This window comes from Macaca fascicularis, chromosome 1, assembly GCF_037993035.2.
Source record: "Macaca fascicularis isolate 582-1 chromosome 1, T2T-MFA8v1.1".
Taxonomy (NCBI): Eukaryota; Metazoa; Chordata; class Mammalia; order Primates; family Cercopithecidae; genus Macaca; species Macaca fascicularis.
The window spans coordinates 181,432,622-181,449,220 of record NC_088375.1 but is presented as its reverse complement, the minus strand read 5'-3'; the positions used below and the strand labels follow the sequence as shown (position 1 = coordinate 181,449,220).

At 42.5% G+C, this 16,599-nt stretch overlaps 1 protein-coding gene across 2 annotated transcripts; it reads right to left on the bottom strand.

Annotated features, from left to right (window-relative positions):
• Positions 1–1,881: 1,881 nt before the first annotated feature.
• On the bottom strand, positions 1,882–13,666 carry MAGOH (mago homolog, exon junction complex subunit). Of its 2 annotated transcripts, XM_005543330.3 has the most exons (5): positions 13,509–13,666; positions 10,432–10,490; positions 8,448–8,558; positions 3,573–3,655; positions 1,882–2,101 (listed from the first exon to the last, which is right to left on the bottom strand). In XM_005543330.3, the coding sequence occupies exons 1-5, from the start codon at positions 13,594–13,596 to the stop codon at positions 2,002–2,004; spliced, it is 441 nt and encodes a 146-aa protein (XP_005543387.1). In that variant the 5' UTR covers positions 13,597–13,666; the 3' UTR covers positions 1,882–2,001. The 2 variants fall into 2 exon arrangements, with proteins under 2 accessions (XP_005543387.1, XP_073862439.1); XM_074006338.1 differs by lacking the exon at positions 3,573–3,655.
• Between the last annotated feature and the right edge of the window lie 2,933 nt (positions 13,667–16,599).

Genomic DNA, 16,599 nt, shown 5'->3' with positions numbered 1-16,599 from the left:
AACCTCTGCCTCCCAGATTCAAGCGATTCTCCTGTCTTAGCCTCCTGAGTAGCTGAGATTACAGGCATGCACCACCATGCTAGGTTAATTTTGTATTTTTAGGAGAGATGGGGTTTCTCCATGTTGGTCAGGCTGGTCTCAAACTCCTGACGTCAGGTGATCCGCCTGCCTCAGCCTCCCAAAGTGCTGGGATTACAGGCATGAGCCACCATGCCTGTTTTTTTTTTTTTTTTTTTTTTTTTTTTTTTTTTGAGACAGTTTCACTCTTGTCACCCAGGCTGGAGTGCAGTGGCAAAATCTCGTCTCACGGCAACCTCCGCCTCCCGGATTCAAGTGATTCTCCTGCCTCAGCCTCCTGAGTAGCTGGGATTACAGGCGTGTGCCACCATACCCGGCTAATCTTTTATTTTTAGTAGAGATGGGGTTTCACCATGTTGGCCAAGATGGTCTCAAACTCCTGACCTCAGGTGATCCATCCGCCTCAGACTCCCAAAGTGCTGGGATTACAGGGTGAGCCACTGCACCTAGCCAAGAATATTTTTCTACACTAAAGTTCTTTTTTGCCTCAGAAAACAAAACAAAAAAGACTTATCACCTGAGGTCCCGTCAGTTCTTTAGAGTGTCGTTTTTTGATGTCTACTTTACTACCAACTTGCTTCATTGCCCCAAGTACCCTTATAGGAGGAGGTGCACTGGAGTCAGGAACCCTGACATCTCAGTGCTGTTCTTAACTTGCCCCATAGTCTTTGAAGGAGTAGAGTGTGGTGGAAAAAGAATGGGTCCAGGAGTCAGGACACTTGGGACCTTGTCCTAGGCTGGCCTGTTTTTAGTGGGGTGAGTTTAGGCTAATCACTTCCCTTCAAATGAGGCTTAGTAAGACCTAGTTCCTTTCAGCAGGTGCAATCTGTTCAACCAGTACTGTGCTTAAGCCACACAATTTAGCAGAAAGAAAAAGTTGTCTACAGGTCTACCTGCTGAACAAATTCCCACACTATCTATACAACTTGGGCTTGGTCCTGAATGGCTGTTGGTATTCTGATTTTAAAATGGATTAATGGAAAACTTTTCTGAGACCAGACATTTTATCCTGTATCATGTAAGAAACCAAAGCATTTTCCCCCACACTGAAATACCTATGAAAACCTAAAATATTTGTATCTATAAAAGTTGATTTTAAAAACTCCAACCACCATACTATTTCATACCTAAATCATCAAACCAGTGTTAAATTTCTTTAATGGTATTAATCCTTTTTTTTTTTTTTTTTTGACATGGAGTCTCGCTCTGTCACCCAGGCTGGAGTGCAGTGGTACGATCTTGGCTCACTGAAGCCTCTGCCTCCCGGGTCCAAGCAACTTTCCTGACTCAGCTTCCTAAGTGGCTGGGATTACAGGCTCACGCCACCACGCCCAGCTAATGTTTGTGTTTTTAGTAGAGACAGGGTATCACCATGTTAGCCAGGCAGGTCTTGAACTCCTGACCTCAGGCGATCTGCTGGCTTCGGCCTCCCAAAGTGTTGGGATTACAGGTGTAAGCCACCACATCTGGTCTAATTTTACATTTTTTTGAATCATTATCCAAATAGGGTCCAAACATTGTATTACGTGTCTCTTAAGTCTCCTTTATAAGCTCCCATTCCGTTTCCCTTGTAATTTATTGAAGAAACCAGATCATTTGCCATTTCTTCTCAATATGGCTGATTGAAGTCCCACTGTATTTTTAAAACATGTTCCTGTATTCTCTTATTTCCTATAAAATGGTAGTTATATCTAGAGAGTTGATTAGACTTGATTTTGGGGCAATACTTCACATAGAATGTTAGTGTGTTACAAAGTAATTGAGAAGAGTTCACATGTTCAGATCTTTATAAAATAATAAAAATTGGATTTTATCACTTATTTATTAAAGACAATCATTTATAGTTTATAAAAAAATACTGCCCTGATATACACAAAATTTTCTACTCCCACCCACTCCCCCATGTCCACACCAATATTCAGTCTAGATTGGTTTAATCTTGAAGTGTAATCCAATAAGACTGAAGACCAAACACTTCAGGTCCTGGACAAGATAATAAAATACTCGTAAGCCTTCTGGATCCCTAAAATGCAAAAGGAAAAAAAAAAAAGTTTAAAACATTGAGATAAAACTGGCGATTTCTCTATCAAGATGTTCCTTGCAAAGGAACATTAAAACTTTGCATTACGGCATTAAAACGTTGACCAATCAAGTGTCCCTAGAAAAGGAAAAGACTGTATATTAAAATGGTATATTATGAGGTAATTTAAATATGCTGAGTTTTTAATATAGGGAAATGCTTACATTAAGTGAAAAAATATAATTAAAATAATCAACTGTATTTTTTATGCTTTTTAAAAAGTATATATTCTATTAATGCACAGAAAAAAAGACTAAAAAGAAACACTGCAAGATATTAATAAGGGTTGTCTGATTGATAAGATTGTGGATGACTTTCCCCTTTCTACTTTTCTACCTTTCCTGTATTTTCTACAATGAGCATGTATTACTTTCAGAGTTAGGAACACTTTTTTAAAAAGTAGTAGTACTAAGCAGGACCAAGAGGTTGAAGATTACTGTGGCATTACTGGCTAAGAAGGAGGAAGAGTGTCCAAAGGAAGATAATCATGCCCAACATTTGCTAAAAGTGAGCCGTATCTAATCCTGAATCCTCAAAACTTAAGAGCCAAAGAAGTTGCCAAATTCTAAGGATTCTTTGTAGTACATAGGTTCATGCCTCAATTTGATAATCTACCCCACTGACAACATGAATTTTAAAATTTTTATCCCTTTTCAACAAACCAATGCTTTTGTAAAAAATAATAAATTTAAGGCCAGGCATGGTGGCTCACGCCTGTAATTCCAGCACTTTGGGAGGCCGAGGCAGGTAGATCACCTGAGGTTGGGAGTTCGAGACCAGCCTGGCCAACATGGTGAAACCCCGTCTCTACTAAAAATACAAAAAAGTTAGCCAGGTGTGGTGCCAGGTGCCTGTAGTCCAAGCTACTTGGGAGGCTGAGGCAGGAGAATCACTTGAACCCAGGAGGCGGAGGTTGCAGTGAGCTGAGATTGCGCCACTGCACTCCAGCCCAGGCGACAGTGTGAAACTCCATCTCAAAATAATAATAATAAATTTAAAATCAAATGAAAATTTAGATCCTAAAAAATGTCAAGTTTCACTGAAGTCAGATTTTAAGATGTGCCAGTCTGAACAGTCACACTGAGAAAGCTATTCAGACTCGGTAACTCTACAGTTTATCATGAGCACTCTTTAGGCATGTTCCATTTTTTGTTCTGGCTGCTCCTATGCATTAATCTGTATGTGTGTGTCAACAAGAAGAATGCAGTAGCAATGGCTGAATGAAACACCAAAAGTAATAGGAGCAAGTTTTCAAAAATAATTTGGGGTCCCTCCCTAACAAGGAGGACAAAGCTGCCCACCTGCATTTTGCATTTGCCCCAGATCTTCCCATAATGGTCCCAATTTGGTTAAGGTTTCTTACCAAACTGCTCCAAAACAGACACAACTGGATGTAAAGATCATGCACACTTACTTGGATTGATTGACATCAATAAGGGAACCAATTTTTGATGTTGTAAAAGAAATGTGTTCATCTCCAATGACGATTTCAAGCTCCTAGAAACATTTTAGAAAATCTAAGTAGAATTGGCTTATTCATCAAACACACAGAAGGATTAATCATTTGCCAAATCACACAGACTTGACTACAGACGGTCACAAAATCAAGGGCAGTTCATTCTGAGCACTGAACTGTGCTGGACACTAGAAACAAGAGATAAATACAGCTCATATTTAAAAGAAGTTGTACCCTCAAGGCTCTAGCATTTCTCAGATTTGGAAAAATCTACGTAGGTCTTTTTTTTTTTTTTTCTTCCTGAGACAGTCTCGTTCTGTTGCCCAGGCTGGAGTGCACTGGCATGATCTCGGGTCACTGCAACCTCTGCCTCCCAGGTTCAAGTGATTCTCCTGCCTCAGCCTCCTGAGTGGCTGGGACTACAGGCGCCTGCCACCACGCCCTGCTAATTTTTTTTGTATTTTTAGTAGAGACGGGGTTTCACCATGTTAGCCAGGATGGATTTTTTTGTATTTTTAATAGAGACAGGGTTTCACCATGTTGGCCAGGCTGGTCTCGAACTCCTGACCTCAGATGATCCGCCTGCCTCGGCCTCCCAAGTGCTGGGATTACAGGCATGAGTCACTGCGCCCAGCCTATGTACTATTTTGTATGAGTTTTCATCATCAACAATGTGGAGTAACATGAATATATCTATGTTTTAAAAATACCGAACGATTGGACTGGGTATGGTGACTCACACCTGTAATCCAAGCACTTTGGGAGGCCAATGCAGGAGAATCACTTGAGCCCAGGAGTTTAAGACCAGTCTGGGCAACTTGGCAAAACCTCATCTCTACAAAAAATACAAAAACTAGCTGGATGTGGTGGTGTGCATCCGTGGTCCCAGCTACTACAGAGGCTGAGGTGGGAGGATCCCTTTACCCCAGGAGGTCAAGGCTGCAGTGAGCCATGATCTCATCACTGTACTCCAGCCTAGGAAACAGAGTGAGACCCCGTCTCCAACAACAACAAACAAAAACAAAAACTAAAGGATCTAACCTATCTAGGCAACTTCCAGACCTTAGGTTTGATCCCCACTTTGTCACTCCCTACCTGTATGATGGTGGGTCTCAATTTCCAAACAGTGACATGAGTACCACAAACCTTCAAAAAGTATCTATGTGTAGCCTGCTGGGTGCTCGGTATTGTTCTCAGTGCTCAGGACAGATAAGTAAAACCAAGCAAACCAAAGATCTCTGCCCTGTGGAATTTATATTCTTGTGAGCCCTACTTACTTTTTCTTCTTTTTGATTCATGTATACTTTTTGTTATAATTCAATCAGAAAATAGAAAAAACTGACATGTTTCCAATACTCAGATTTATAAATTATTGCCATACTTGTGTCAGATTTTTTTTTAAAAGAAATAAAATACTACAAAATTTATGTCTATCTCCCATTCTGTTCTCCCTCCTGTATCCCCTGATTTGTTCCATTCTTGTTTCAGGTTTGGTAGTATGTTTTCACTTACTTCTTTTTAGATACAGGGTCTCACTCTGTCACTGAAGCTGAAGTGCAGTGGTAGGATCATAGCTCACTGTAACCCTGAGCTCCTGGGCTCATGCCATCCTGCACCTTTAGCCTCCCGAATAGCTAAGACTACAGGTATGCGCCACCATGCCCAGTTAATTTTTAGGGTTTTTTTTTTTTTTTTTTTTTTTTTTTGTAGAAAAAAGGTCTCACTGTGCTGCTCAGGCTGGTCTTGAGCTCCTGGCCTCAAGCCATCCTCCCACCTTGGCCTCCCAATTTAGAAAAAAAGTGCTGGGAATGTAGGCATGCGTCACTATGCCTGGCCTAGACGTAGTAGTGTGTTGTAAAATTTTTACAAAAATGGTCATATTATACATACTTTTTGCATTTTTCATTCCACATTGTTTTTGAGATTTATCAATGTTGAGTTACACAGATCTAGCTCATTAGTTTTAAATGCTATAGTATTCCATTTCCCTACTGAAATAAACTTAAGTTCTGAATTTTTGTTCCTATAAACAATGTAGCAAGAATATTCTTCTATACATCTCCTTATACATATGTGAAAATGTCTCCATATAATTCCTAGTATTTTAAATGTTCCCAGATACCACAAAATTACTCCCTAACGCGGTTATACTAATTTTACTCTCACTCTTTTCTCGTATCATTTTTTAAACTCGGCAGATTTTTTCTGTTGTTATTCTAATGGGTCTGAAATGGTATCTCACTGTTGTTCTTTCATTTTACAAATGAAGCTGTAAATCTTTTCACATTTATTAGCCACTTGTTTGATCTTGTAAGTTATTCATAACCTTTCCACATTCTGCCACGGGACTGTCTTTTTATTACTTTCTAATTCTTTATATATTCTGGATAGAAAACTCTTGCCAGTTTTATGTTTTGCAGATACCTTCTTCCAGTCTATGGCTTATCTTTCAACTTTATCTTGCCATCTTTTGTCAAACCTAAGTTGTAAAGAAGTCAAATTTACCAATCTTACCCCTTAAGGAGTTTTAAAAACTCCTTCTCTATCCATAAATAATAAAAGATAGTCTATATTCTGTTTAAAATTTTTGATTTCTATAGCCTAATTTAAAAACATTCCATAAATATATTGTCAGCTGTCCTGGTACAATTTGTTAAATAACTCATTCTTTTCCCATTAATGTGAAAGTCCACCTCTGTAGTACGCTGTTCCAAGTTTCCATATATTCATAAGTTGGTTTCTGGGCTGTCTATGCTGTTCCATTGGTTTAGCTGTCAATTCCCGAGGCAATATCATACTATAAATGGCCACAGTTTTATAAGCAATCTCCAGTATTATTTTGGCTACTCTTGCCTCTGATTTTCCATGAATTTAATGCTTATTCTATTTGATTTTAAGGGGAAAAAGCCCTACTGCGATTTTCATTTGAATTAAGAGTGAATTTATAAATTACTTTGTTGAAAACTGACATCTATATGATACTGAATCTTCCCATCCACAAAAACGATACATATTTTTGTCCTTCTATAAAGCCCTTTCAAGTTTTGTACATCTTGTTAATTGCATACCCAAGTTCTTTATTAACTTTTCTTGTAATTATTAATGGGATTGATTTTAATTACAGTACCAATGGCTTATTGCTGGTATAAAGGAATATGCCCTTCCCTCTTCACACAATTGTTGTGATGGTTGAACGAGCTAACAGAAATAAAAATTTTATAAATGGTAAAGCAAAATACATATATATGATATTACTGAGATTCCTTGAACATAAAGTTAACTTTAGTAAGTACTGAAGGTAGGATTTTTTAAAAAAACTCTTCTTGAAGGGTTGGTCCATCATTTTGAGGTTATTAGGCATGAGTTTATATGGGTTTTCATGTTAATTTAACAAATTATTATTGGGCTTTTACTATACATGGGCACTATTTTAGTCACTGGAGATATAGCAGTGAAAAAATTGAAAAGCAAGTAAGACAATTTTAGACAATAAGTGCTACAAAGACAACACATATTGTGATGAAACTGAAAGCAAAAAGAAAACACACACACACACACAAAGACAGCACAACAGATCTTTTTCTTAATGATGGGAAGAGACTTCTTAGATTGAATGGACAGGCAAGATATCACCGAGGAACCGACTTTTGAAGACCTCAATAATAGAGAGAGTCTTGTACAGAGTTAAAGGAAGAATATTTTAGGCAGAATGTGGCAAGTGCCAAGGCCCTGAAGTAAGAACCACCTAGGTATTTCTGAGGAACAGAAATGAAGCTAGTAAGGTTTGAACACCATGACAGACTGGAAGCATGGTAAAAGATAAGGTGGGAGTTTAAATTTTAAGTACAGTGGGAAGCCATTGGAGTTTAAATCAGTGGAATACATAAGCAAATTTACATTTTTAAAGATCACACTGGTCAGGCGCGGCAGCTCACGCCTGTAATCACAGCACTTTGGGAGGGCAAGGTGGGCGGATCACCTGAGGTCAGGAGTTCAAGACCAGCCTGGCCAACATGGTGAAACCCTATCTCTACTAAAAATACAAAAATTAGCTGGGCATGGTGGTGTGTGCCTGTAATCCCAGCTACTCGGGAGGCTGAGGCAGGAGAATCACTTGAACCCAGGAGGTGGAGGTTGCAGTGAGCTGAGATCATGCCACTGCACTCCAGTCTGGGCGACAGAGCGAGACTCCGTCTCGAAAAAAAAAAAAAAAAATTACATTGGCTTTCAGGATGGAAAAATGGATGGTATGGAACAAGAGGAAAAACAAGGGAACCTATTAGAAGTCCAGAAGTCTGGATTAGGATGGTAGCAGTCAGAGTGAAAATACCTTTTCTGTTAATTCAGTTCAATATGATAGTGGTTTTTATTTTTTAGTTAACAAAACGGTGCTCGGAATGAATATATAATGTATATAAATACACATGAATTTAAATACATATACTGAATTATTTGTATGATTTTCCTTTCATTAGATTGGTGAAATAATCATGTTCTATTTTTCTTTGTATCTCCACAATGCTTTGTCCATAGTAGTTAGTAAATGAGATAGGCAGCAAAAGCTTTAAGTGGAGGAGGGAGTGTGGGGGGTCCTAAGAAGAAATTCAAGGCTGGGTTCTTGGTGGCCAGCAGCACTTGTTCTCTCTGTTCCTTCCTGTGGGATTAATGCTTCCTTAGACCAAGGTGCTGGCAATCTGCTTTCTGCAGGGCTGACCACCACCACCACCACCACCATCACACACACATGCACACAGTTTCACTATCATATGCAGAGCACTAAACCTCATCTTATTTGTAAGATTTCTGCACTACAGGATAATCAATAAAACATACCTGCCGGCCCACTCGGTCAGGAGGAGGCCACAATGCATCATCCTCTTTGGTAATTTCACTGTCATCGATTATTCTCTTCAGTTCCTCCATCACGCTTTTATGTACATAAGCCTGAAAGCAAGTTAAAAGACAAAATGTATGTTGTATCCTTAAGCAGTGCTTTGACTTAGATAGTGATGGAAGATAAAAATAACTGTTCCTGCAGACTTATTTCTGGCATCTTCTTAAGTGGGAAGACATTCATGCTCAACCTCGGCATGATGCAGGTGAGGGACAGGGTCAGAAGTATCTAATAAACTGCACCTCAGTCCCCCATCTAGCTGTTACTACCTCCTGGTACATCCTGTTTACATGGCCCTTCTGCCTGTCCACACAGCCAACTCACAAAGAAACCCAAAATAGATCTGTGAATGCCCCCTGCTATGGTTTGAATTTTTGTGTCTCCTCCAAAATTCATGTTGAAATTAATCCCCAATGCAACGGTGTTAATCAATAGGGCCTTTAAGAGTTGATTGGGCCTTGAGGGCAGAGCCCCCATGGATAGGATTAGTGCCTTAGGAGACAGCTTAAGAGAACTAGCTGGCCCCTTGCTTGTTCTTTCACCATATGAGAACACTGCATTCATCCCTTCTGGAGGATGCAAAAACAAGGCACAGTTGTGGAAGCAGAGACTGGGCCCTCACTAATCACTGAACCTGCCAGTGCCTTGATCTTGGACTTCCCAACCTCCAAAACTGTGAGAAATATATTTTTATGGCTTAAAAATTACCCAGTCTCAGGTATTCTGTTATAGCAAAACAAAAGAGACAGCAACACCTACATGCCCTGGTTTATTTTTTTTTGAGACGGAGTCTCACTCTGTGGCCCAGGCTGGGGTGCAGTGGTGCAATCTCGACTCACTGCACGCTCTGCCTCCTGAATAGCTGGGACTACAGGCACCCACCACCACGGCTATATTTTTTTGTATTTTCAGTACAGACGGGGTTTCACCGTGTTAGCCAGGATGGTCTCGATCTCCTGACCTCGTGATCCACCCACCTTGGCCTCCCAAAGTGCTGGGATTACAGGCGTGAGCCACCGCGCCCGGCCAGTTATTCTTAACTAGGTAATACGCTCCTGAGGAGCAAAATGTATTTGAAAAGATATGCCTGTGTAAAAAAATAGTGAGAATGTTGACATGTGTGAATAAGCATGAAACTGATAGCTAAAACAACAGTATGAAAAATATATGCTAAGACATTTTCAAAGGTGGCAGAGTGGTTAAAAGAGTAGCTTTGATGAAGCCTTAATGATGTAGTAGAAATCACAGAGAGGAGAATACAAACTTTACTGGGGAATTCCTTTAATTGGGAATTCCTGCTGTATCTCTTACTAGCAGGGGTAACTCTGAACAAGTCTCATAATTAATATCTGGGCCTTTATTTTCTTATTTGTAAGGGGGCTATAATACCCTCCCCCATCACATGGGCTTATAATCAGGGTTAAATAAGATGCCATGCCTGACATCTAACATGCATTCAATGATATCAACTGCTTTCCCATGCTCCCTTTCCCACTCAGATGCAAATTAAATAGCTCTCCATTGTGTACTATGTGCCAGGGAATATATAGAGCACTTTAAGTATAACACATTTAATTTTATGACAGCACTTGGGAGTGGGAGGTAGCTTTTATTTTCCCTGTTTTTGCAGGTGAAGAAACAGAGATTTAATCAAGTTCAGCCAGGAACTTGCCCACTGTCACATGAGGTAGTAAGCAGCAGACTCAGGGTTCAAACCAAGGTATGTCAATGGTTACCAGTAATTGATTCCACATTGTAAAATAAAAAAATCCCAACTAAAAGATGATTTGGGAAATAATCCAGAAGCTGTCTACAGACATGTGTCTCTCTCCCTGTTCTTTACCTTTCAATACTAGATACAACAAAAACAATGCAAGACAAAAAGCTGAAATGTAGAAAATGAAGGCCTCTCAGAAGGCATACCTCTTTTCTGATCATGACATCATTCTTGTAATTGCTGTTGTTGGCATATCTTAACTTCCCTGTGGGGACAAAAGCCAAATTCAACATATAATAAAAACATGAATAAAGCATCAATACCATACCAAGACTATCGGCAGTTGCCTAAAATGTATCCAACTTGCTCAAAGTGTCTAAGACATTTATTATTTACTCTTAAGGTAGTTCAACAATACTAGTCTTTCAGTTCTTCACTTCAGGCTTAAACAGCCAAATATACAGCTGACACTCAACTACTGCAAAAAGCAGCTCAGGTGAGGTAAAAACACAGGCAGGCTCTTTTCTGACTTTGTCGAATCACATTTTTGCAGGTGAATGTCCTGAAAACAGGCAGAGTAAATGATAACTTACCAGCACATAGGACCTCCTGAGGCTCAAATGAGTTGTGAAAACATTTTGAAAACTGTAGGATGCTGTTTACATATATTATCATGTGACTGTGCCACACTCTATTTCTGTGATGGAAAAGTTGTTGCTTTTATCACTGAGCACATTTGGTACACAAGACCCTTTGTCCATGTGTGCGTCTAACAGGTTAATGTGAATACATGGTGGGGATGAGGAGAAGATAGAAGGAAACAGAAGACATGTAGACTAGAAGACATACATGTGAGATGAGCCCAGTGAATTTATTCCAACAGTCTCTGTGCTGTCTCTCTGCCTCAAGTTTCTTCACATTCAGTTCACTGTCCATATAGTGGACAAGGTGATGTGGTAACAGATCTATCAGATTAGGTTACTCTAATACTTTGATAAAGTCAATGGCTTTCCGCTGCCTTCCTGGTTAAAATCCGGCCGGGCGCGGTGGCTCACGCCTGTAATCCCAGCACTTTGGGAGGCCGAGGCGGGCAGATCACGAGGTCAGGAGATCGAGACCATCCTGGCTAACACGGTGAAACCCCGTCTCTACTAAAAATGTAAAAAATTAGCCAGGCGTGGTGGCGGGCGCCTGTAGTCCCAGCTACCTAGGAGGCTGAGGCAGGAGAATAGCGTGAACCCGGGAGGCGGAGCTTGTAGTGAACCCAGATCGCGCCACTGCACTCCAGCCTGGGCAACTGAGCAAGACTCCATCTCAAAAAAAAAAAAAAAAAATCCAAACTCCTCAACATGGCATACGGCTAAGCAAAGCCCCTGCCTGCTTTTCCAGCCTCACTCCTGCAATATTCTTCTCTCACACAGCTGGAGTCGAACAACTTGGTTTCTGCCTGAAACATCCCAAGCACTTTTTGGTTTTCAGCCTCTTTGCATGCTGTCTAAAATGCCTTCTTGACTCTTCTTGGTCTCCTAATCAATACCTCACATCCCCTCCTCCCATCATTTTATGTAGGAAGCCTCCTCTGACCCTCAGGCTTGGCTAGGTGCCCCTTCTCTGCTGCAAGTCTCCTCTGTTTCTTTTTACCACAACACCTAATACGCTGTTTGGTCCCTGCTTACAAATCCATCTCCCTCACAGTCGGGGCCTGTCAGATACATCTTTGTGGCCCGCTTAATGGATGTTTTCTGTCATCTTTGATTCCTCTTTCCTTCACCACAGTGCCTCCGCCAAAAAAATCCTATCAACGATCAAAGTCCAGTTGATTCTGCCTCCAACAGTTTCCTAAATCTTTCTCTCCATTTCTACTATCTCTGTAGTCCCAACCGACATCTTTTTTTTTTTTTTTTTTGTGACACAGTCTCGCTCTGTCACCCAGACTGGAGTACACTGGCACTATCTCAGCTCACTGCAACCTCCGCCCCAGGTTCAAGCGATTATCCTGTCTCAGCCTCCCGAACAGCTGGGATTACAGGCATCTGCCACCACGTCCGGCTAATTTTTGTATTTTTAGTAGAGGCGGGGTTTCACCATGTTGGCCAGGCTGGTCTCGAACTCCTAACCTCAAGTTATCCGCACACCTCGGCCTCCCAAAGTCCTGGGATTACAGGCGTGAGCCACTGCGACTGGCCCCCAACATCTTTCTTGTCTTGACAACAGTCTCCTAATCAATAGCCCTGTTTTCACTGTTGCCCATTCCGCACCCAATAACCAGAATGCTTTTTCAAGAACAGATCACATTTCTTCTCTGCTTAAAACCTTCCAAGCCCGGCCAGGCGCGGTGGCTCACGCCTGTAATCGCAGCACTTTGGGACACCGAGGCCGGCGGATCGCCCGAGGTCAGAAGTTCGAGACCAGCCTGGCCAACCTGGTGAAACCCTGTCTCTACTAAAAATACAAAATTAGCCGGGCGTGGTGGTGGGTGTCTGTAATACCAGCTACTCGGGAGGCTGAGGCAGGAGAATCGCTTTAACTCGGGAGGCGGAGGTTGCAATGATCCGAAATCGCGCCATAGCATTACAGCCTGGGCAAAAAGAGCGAAACCCGTCTCAAAAAAAAAAATAAATAAAATTAAAAAAGCCTTCCAAGTCCAAACTCTTTACCCTGGTCTATAAAGATCTACAAGGTGCGGCTCCTACTACCTATCCGACATCATCTCCTGCCATCTCCCAGCTCACCACTCTTCAATCACACTGACCACCTGAGACATGCCTAAGCTCATTCCCGCCCTGCAGCCTTGACTTCTGGTATTCCCTTTGGGTAGAATGGTCTTCCTTGTGAGCTTCACAAGGCTGGGTCCTTCTTGCTAATTAGGGCTCAGCTGCAATATACCATTAGAGCTCTCTAATGGCCAACCTATCTAAAAGCAGCCCATCCAGCGATTCTACCATATTTTCTGACCACTCACTGCTATCCGGAATCATCTTTTTATGATCTCTCTCCCAGCAGTAAAACACAAGTTCCACGAGAGAGGAAGTTTGTCTATCTTCGCTGTCGTATCCCCAAAGAGTGGAACAGAGCCTGGCACACAGTGGGCGTTCAGCCAACGTTTGTTGTATGGATAAAACGACGCCGTGGAGCAGACACAGTGGCGCTCCTTTCAGATCCGCACTGCACAGGTCTCAGCCCCTTCCTCCTCTAGTTCCCCACAGATTTCCGACCCTCGGCCTCCCCACTCGCCCGCCCCAAGGCCTGGTCCCGCTCCGGGCGGGCGGCAGGCTGCTTTTACCATCCGGTCGGAACTCAAACTCCAGGAACTCGTGGCCGAATTTGCCCTTGTGCCCCACGTAGTAACGCAGATAAAAGTCACTCTCCATGGCTCCCAAAAGACAACCGAGCCTGAACTTCCAACAGCAAGCCGCACTGCTGCGGTCTGCGCCCGACACTGACGTTTGCGGCGGCGCGCGGAAGTGACGTCAGATTACGCCGTCGCGTAATGGAGGGGTTCCTTCTAGCTAACCTATTCGCCCGGAAGTGACAACAAGACTGCCACACCCTCTCACGCCTAGGAGGTAACGAACTTTGTTTAACCCGGAGGCGGGGCCAACCAGCTCCGCTTCTCCACTTGGACGCGGGAGCGAGGTTGAGGTTGGTACCCGCTGGGTTCTCTCCCGGCCTGAGGCCGAGAGCCAGCCGCCTGCCTACCTCTGGGCTTTGAACGCGGGGTCTGGTGACTTCGCTTAAAGATCTCGGACCGAACACCCCGAGCCTTGCCCCCGCCAGGCTCAACCTCAGTTCACAGGACCCCCGACTTGTGTGAGTCGTACACCGCTCTTTACCGTCTCTGGACCTAGGTCATCTCGGCAGTAAAATGGGGTGAAATGACCCGACCTTCCCGGAGGATGCCGCGCACGATGTGTGTGCCTCAAGATGGCTTCCGTTGACCTGAACTGTTAAGAAAGCCCTCCTCAGTGACGCCTTCCCTGAATCCACAGTGGAGATTGCCGTTTCCCTGGAACTAGTTCACCCACACTTACCCATTTCGTCCTTTTCCACCTTTTATTTCTATCTTTCTGCCCCACTGATCTCTAGAATAGGTGCTGTGAGAAGTTAGAGTATTTGATCTCCCACTCCCCAGTCATCCCACTTACCGAGCAGTGATTCTCAGCCTGGCTGCACATTGGAATTACCTGGGGAGCCTCTAAAAATACTGATGCCAGGGCTCTACCCCAAGCCAATTAAAATCTCCAGCGCTGGAACTGGGCATTGGTACTCTTTGTAAAGCTCTCAGTTGAGGACCACTGACCAAAGAGACTCTTTTCAGAGCAAAGTTGTCCTCTGTGAAGCCATTCTGGCTCTGGAAAAAATTTACAGTTGAGTAGGGCCAGAGCAATCAAGATCATAATTATTTAATAGGAGCCTGCTCTCACTCGTCTAAGTTCCACACTTAGAGAGAATGAATGGTTCTAGAGACAGTGCTGAGATGACATCATTCTTGGGGCCTGGCAACTAGAACAGTATAAGATTCTGTAAGTCGGGACAGCAGTCTCTGATTCCTACCCCCAGTCTTTTTTTTTTTTTTTGAGACAGAGTTTTGCTCTTGTTGCCCAGGCTAGAGTGCAACGGCTGGTTCTCAGTTCACCGCAACCTCCACCTCCTGGGTTCAAGTGATTCTCCTGCCTTAGCCTCCCAAGTAGCTGAGATTACAGGCACGTGCCACCACATCCAGCTAATTTTTGTATTTTTAGTAGAGACAGGGTTTCACCATGTTGGCCAGGCTGGTCTCAAACTCCCGACCTCAGGCGATCCATCCGCCTCAGCCTTCCAAAGTGCTGGGATTACAGGCATGAGCCACCGTGCATGGCCCCCAGTCTTAACAATGAGTCCTTTTCTCCCTGAAAAAGCATTAGCAGCAGAGTGTAGAGTAGGTGTGGTGGGGGAAAAAAACCATTGGACACTGGTTAAAATAATCTTTTGTTTTAACAATGACTCATTGTAACCAAAGGTGAACTGACTCAACTTTTTAGACTTCAGAGTTTCCTTCTCTTTAAAATGAGCATAAAAACGTACACCTAGCAGAACTGTTATAAGAAACAATGTCTCGGAAACTGTAAATTGCTATAAAACCATGACATTTTTATTACAAAACACCGCATATTGGTAGTAACAAGGGAACTGTATAAAAGAGAAGGGGGCTAGACACAGTGGCTCACACTTGTAATCCCAGCAGTTTGGGAGGCTGAGGCAGAAGGATCACTTGAGCCCAGAAGTTTGAGACCAGCTTGGGTAACATAGAGAGACTTTGTCTCTACAAAAAATTTAAAAATTAGGTAGGTGTGGTGGTGCACACCTGTAGTCCCAACTACTTGGGAGGCTGAGGTAGGAGGATAATTTGAGCCTGGGAGGTCAAGGCTGCAGCGAACCATGATCATACCACTACACTCCAGCCTGGGTGACGAAGCAAGACCCTATCTAAAAAAAAAAAAAAAAAAAAAAAAAAAAAAAAAAAAGAGAAAAGGGAACCATCAAGCACCTAATAAATGTCAGCTCCTAGGCTGAATGGGATTACCTGTGCTTGTTTTTCGAATCATCACAACAATTTTGAGGTGGTAATTAGAGTTAAGTGTGTAGAGGGATTAAGCAATTGCTACAAGGTTATTTTCCAGGAGTAAAATTATAAAAATCATAAGTGAATCTGGGGATCTTCAGATGTGGCAAATAACAAAAGTGTTGAGAAATTTAAAGGACACACAACTCCAGTCAGGCTGTAAAGTAATCCAGGTTTCTGGATATGAGACGTGGTGTAACTGAAAGAGCATGGTCTGTGTGTGTCTGCCGTGCCTGCATTCAGCATCATTTATTGAGCATCCACTGAGTGTCATGTGCAGAGAGAGAGGATACAATGTTGGGCAAGACAGTTCTTTACAGAGCTTGCAGAGGAGGAAGTTAAGGAGCATACAAGCAATTACAATGTAAGGATAAGATTTCCAGTAAAGGAAGCACAGAGTACTATGGAAGCACATGAGGTGACTCCTAATACAGTGTAGGGTCCTTAGGGAAATGTTCCTGAAGGAAATGTTCCAGACAGAGGCCCAGAACTGTGTGATTAGAATATAGAGCAGTGAGTGATGAGGCTGGAGATGGGGCAGAAGCTGAATCATGAAGGGCTTTATAAACCATATTAAAAGAGTTTGGGCACACCCAAGAATATTGAATTTTAGTGCCAGCAAAGCAGTTGAAGGGCTTTAAACAGGAAAGTGGAAATAAGTGGTGGTGATACATCTATGGCACTTTAGAAAGACACTTTGGCTGCAGTGTTGTGGGTTAGATTGGAAAATGAAAAGACTAGACGTATGACATTCAGATAAGTAGTTAAAGTA

Excerpts from the sequence above, each read along its gene's own strand:
- MAGOH (XM_005543330.3), bottom strand. The coding sequence starts at position 13,596 with ATGGAGAGTGACTTTTATCTGCGTTACTACGTGGGGCACAAGGGCAAA. Across the intron at positions 3,656-8,447 it reads CTGACCGAGTGGGCCGGCAG|GAGCTTGAAATCGTCATTGG; the intron begins GTATGTTTTATT and ends AAATGTTTCTAG. Across the intron at positions 2,102-3,572 it reads ATTGATGTCAATCAATCCAA|GGATCCAGAAGGCTTACGAG; the intron begins GTAAGTGTGCAT and ends TTTGCATTTTAG.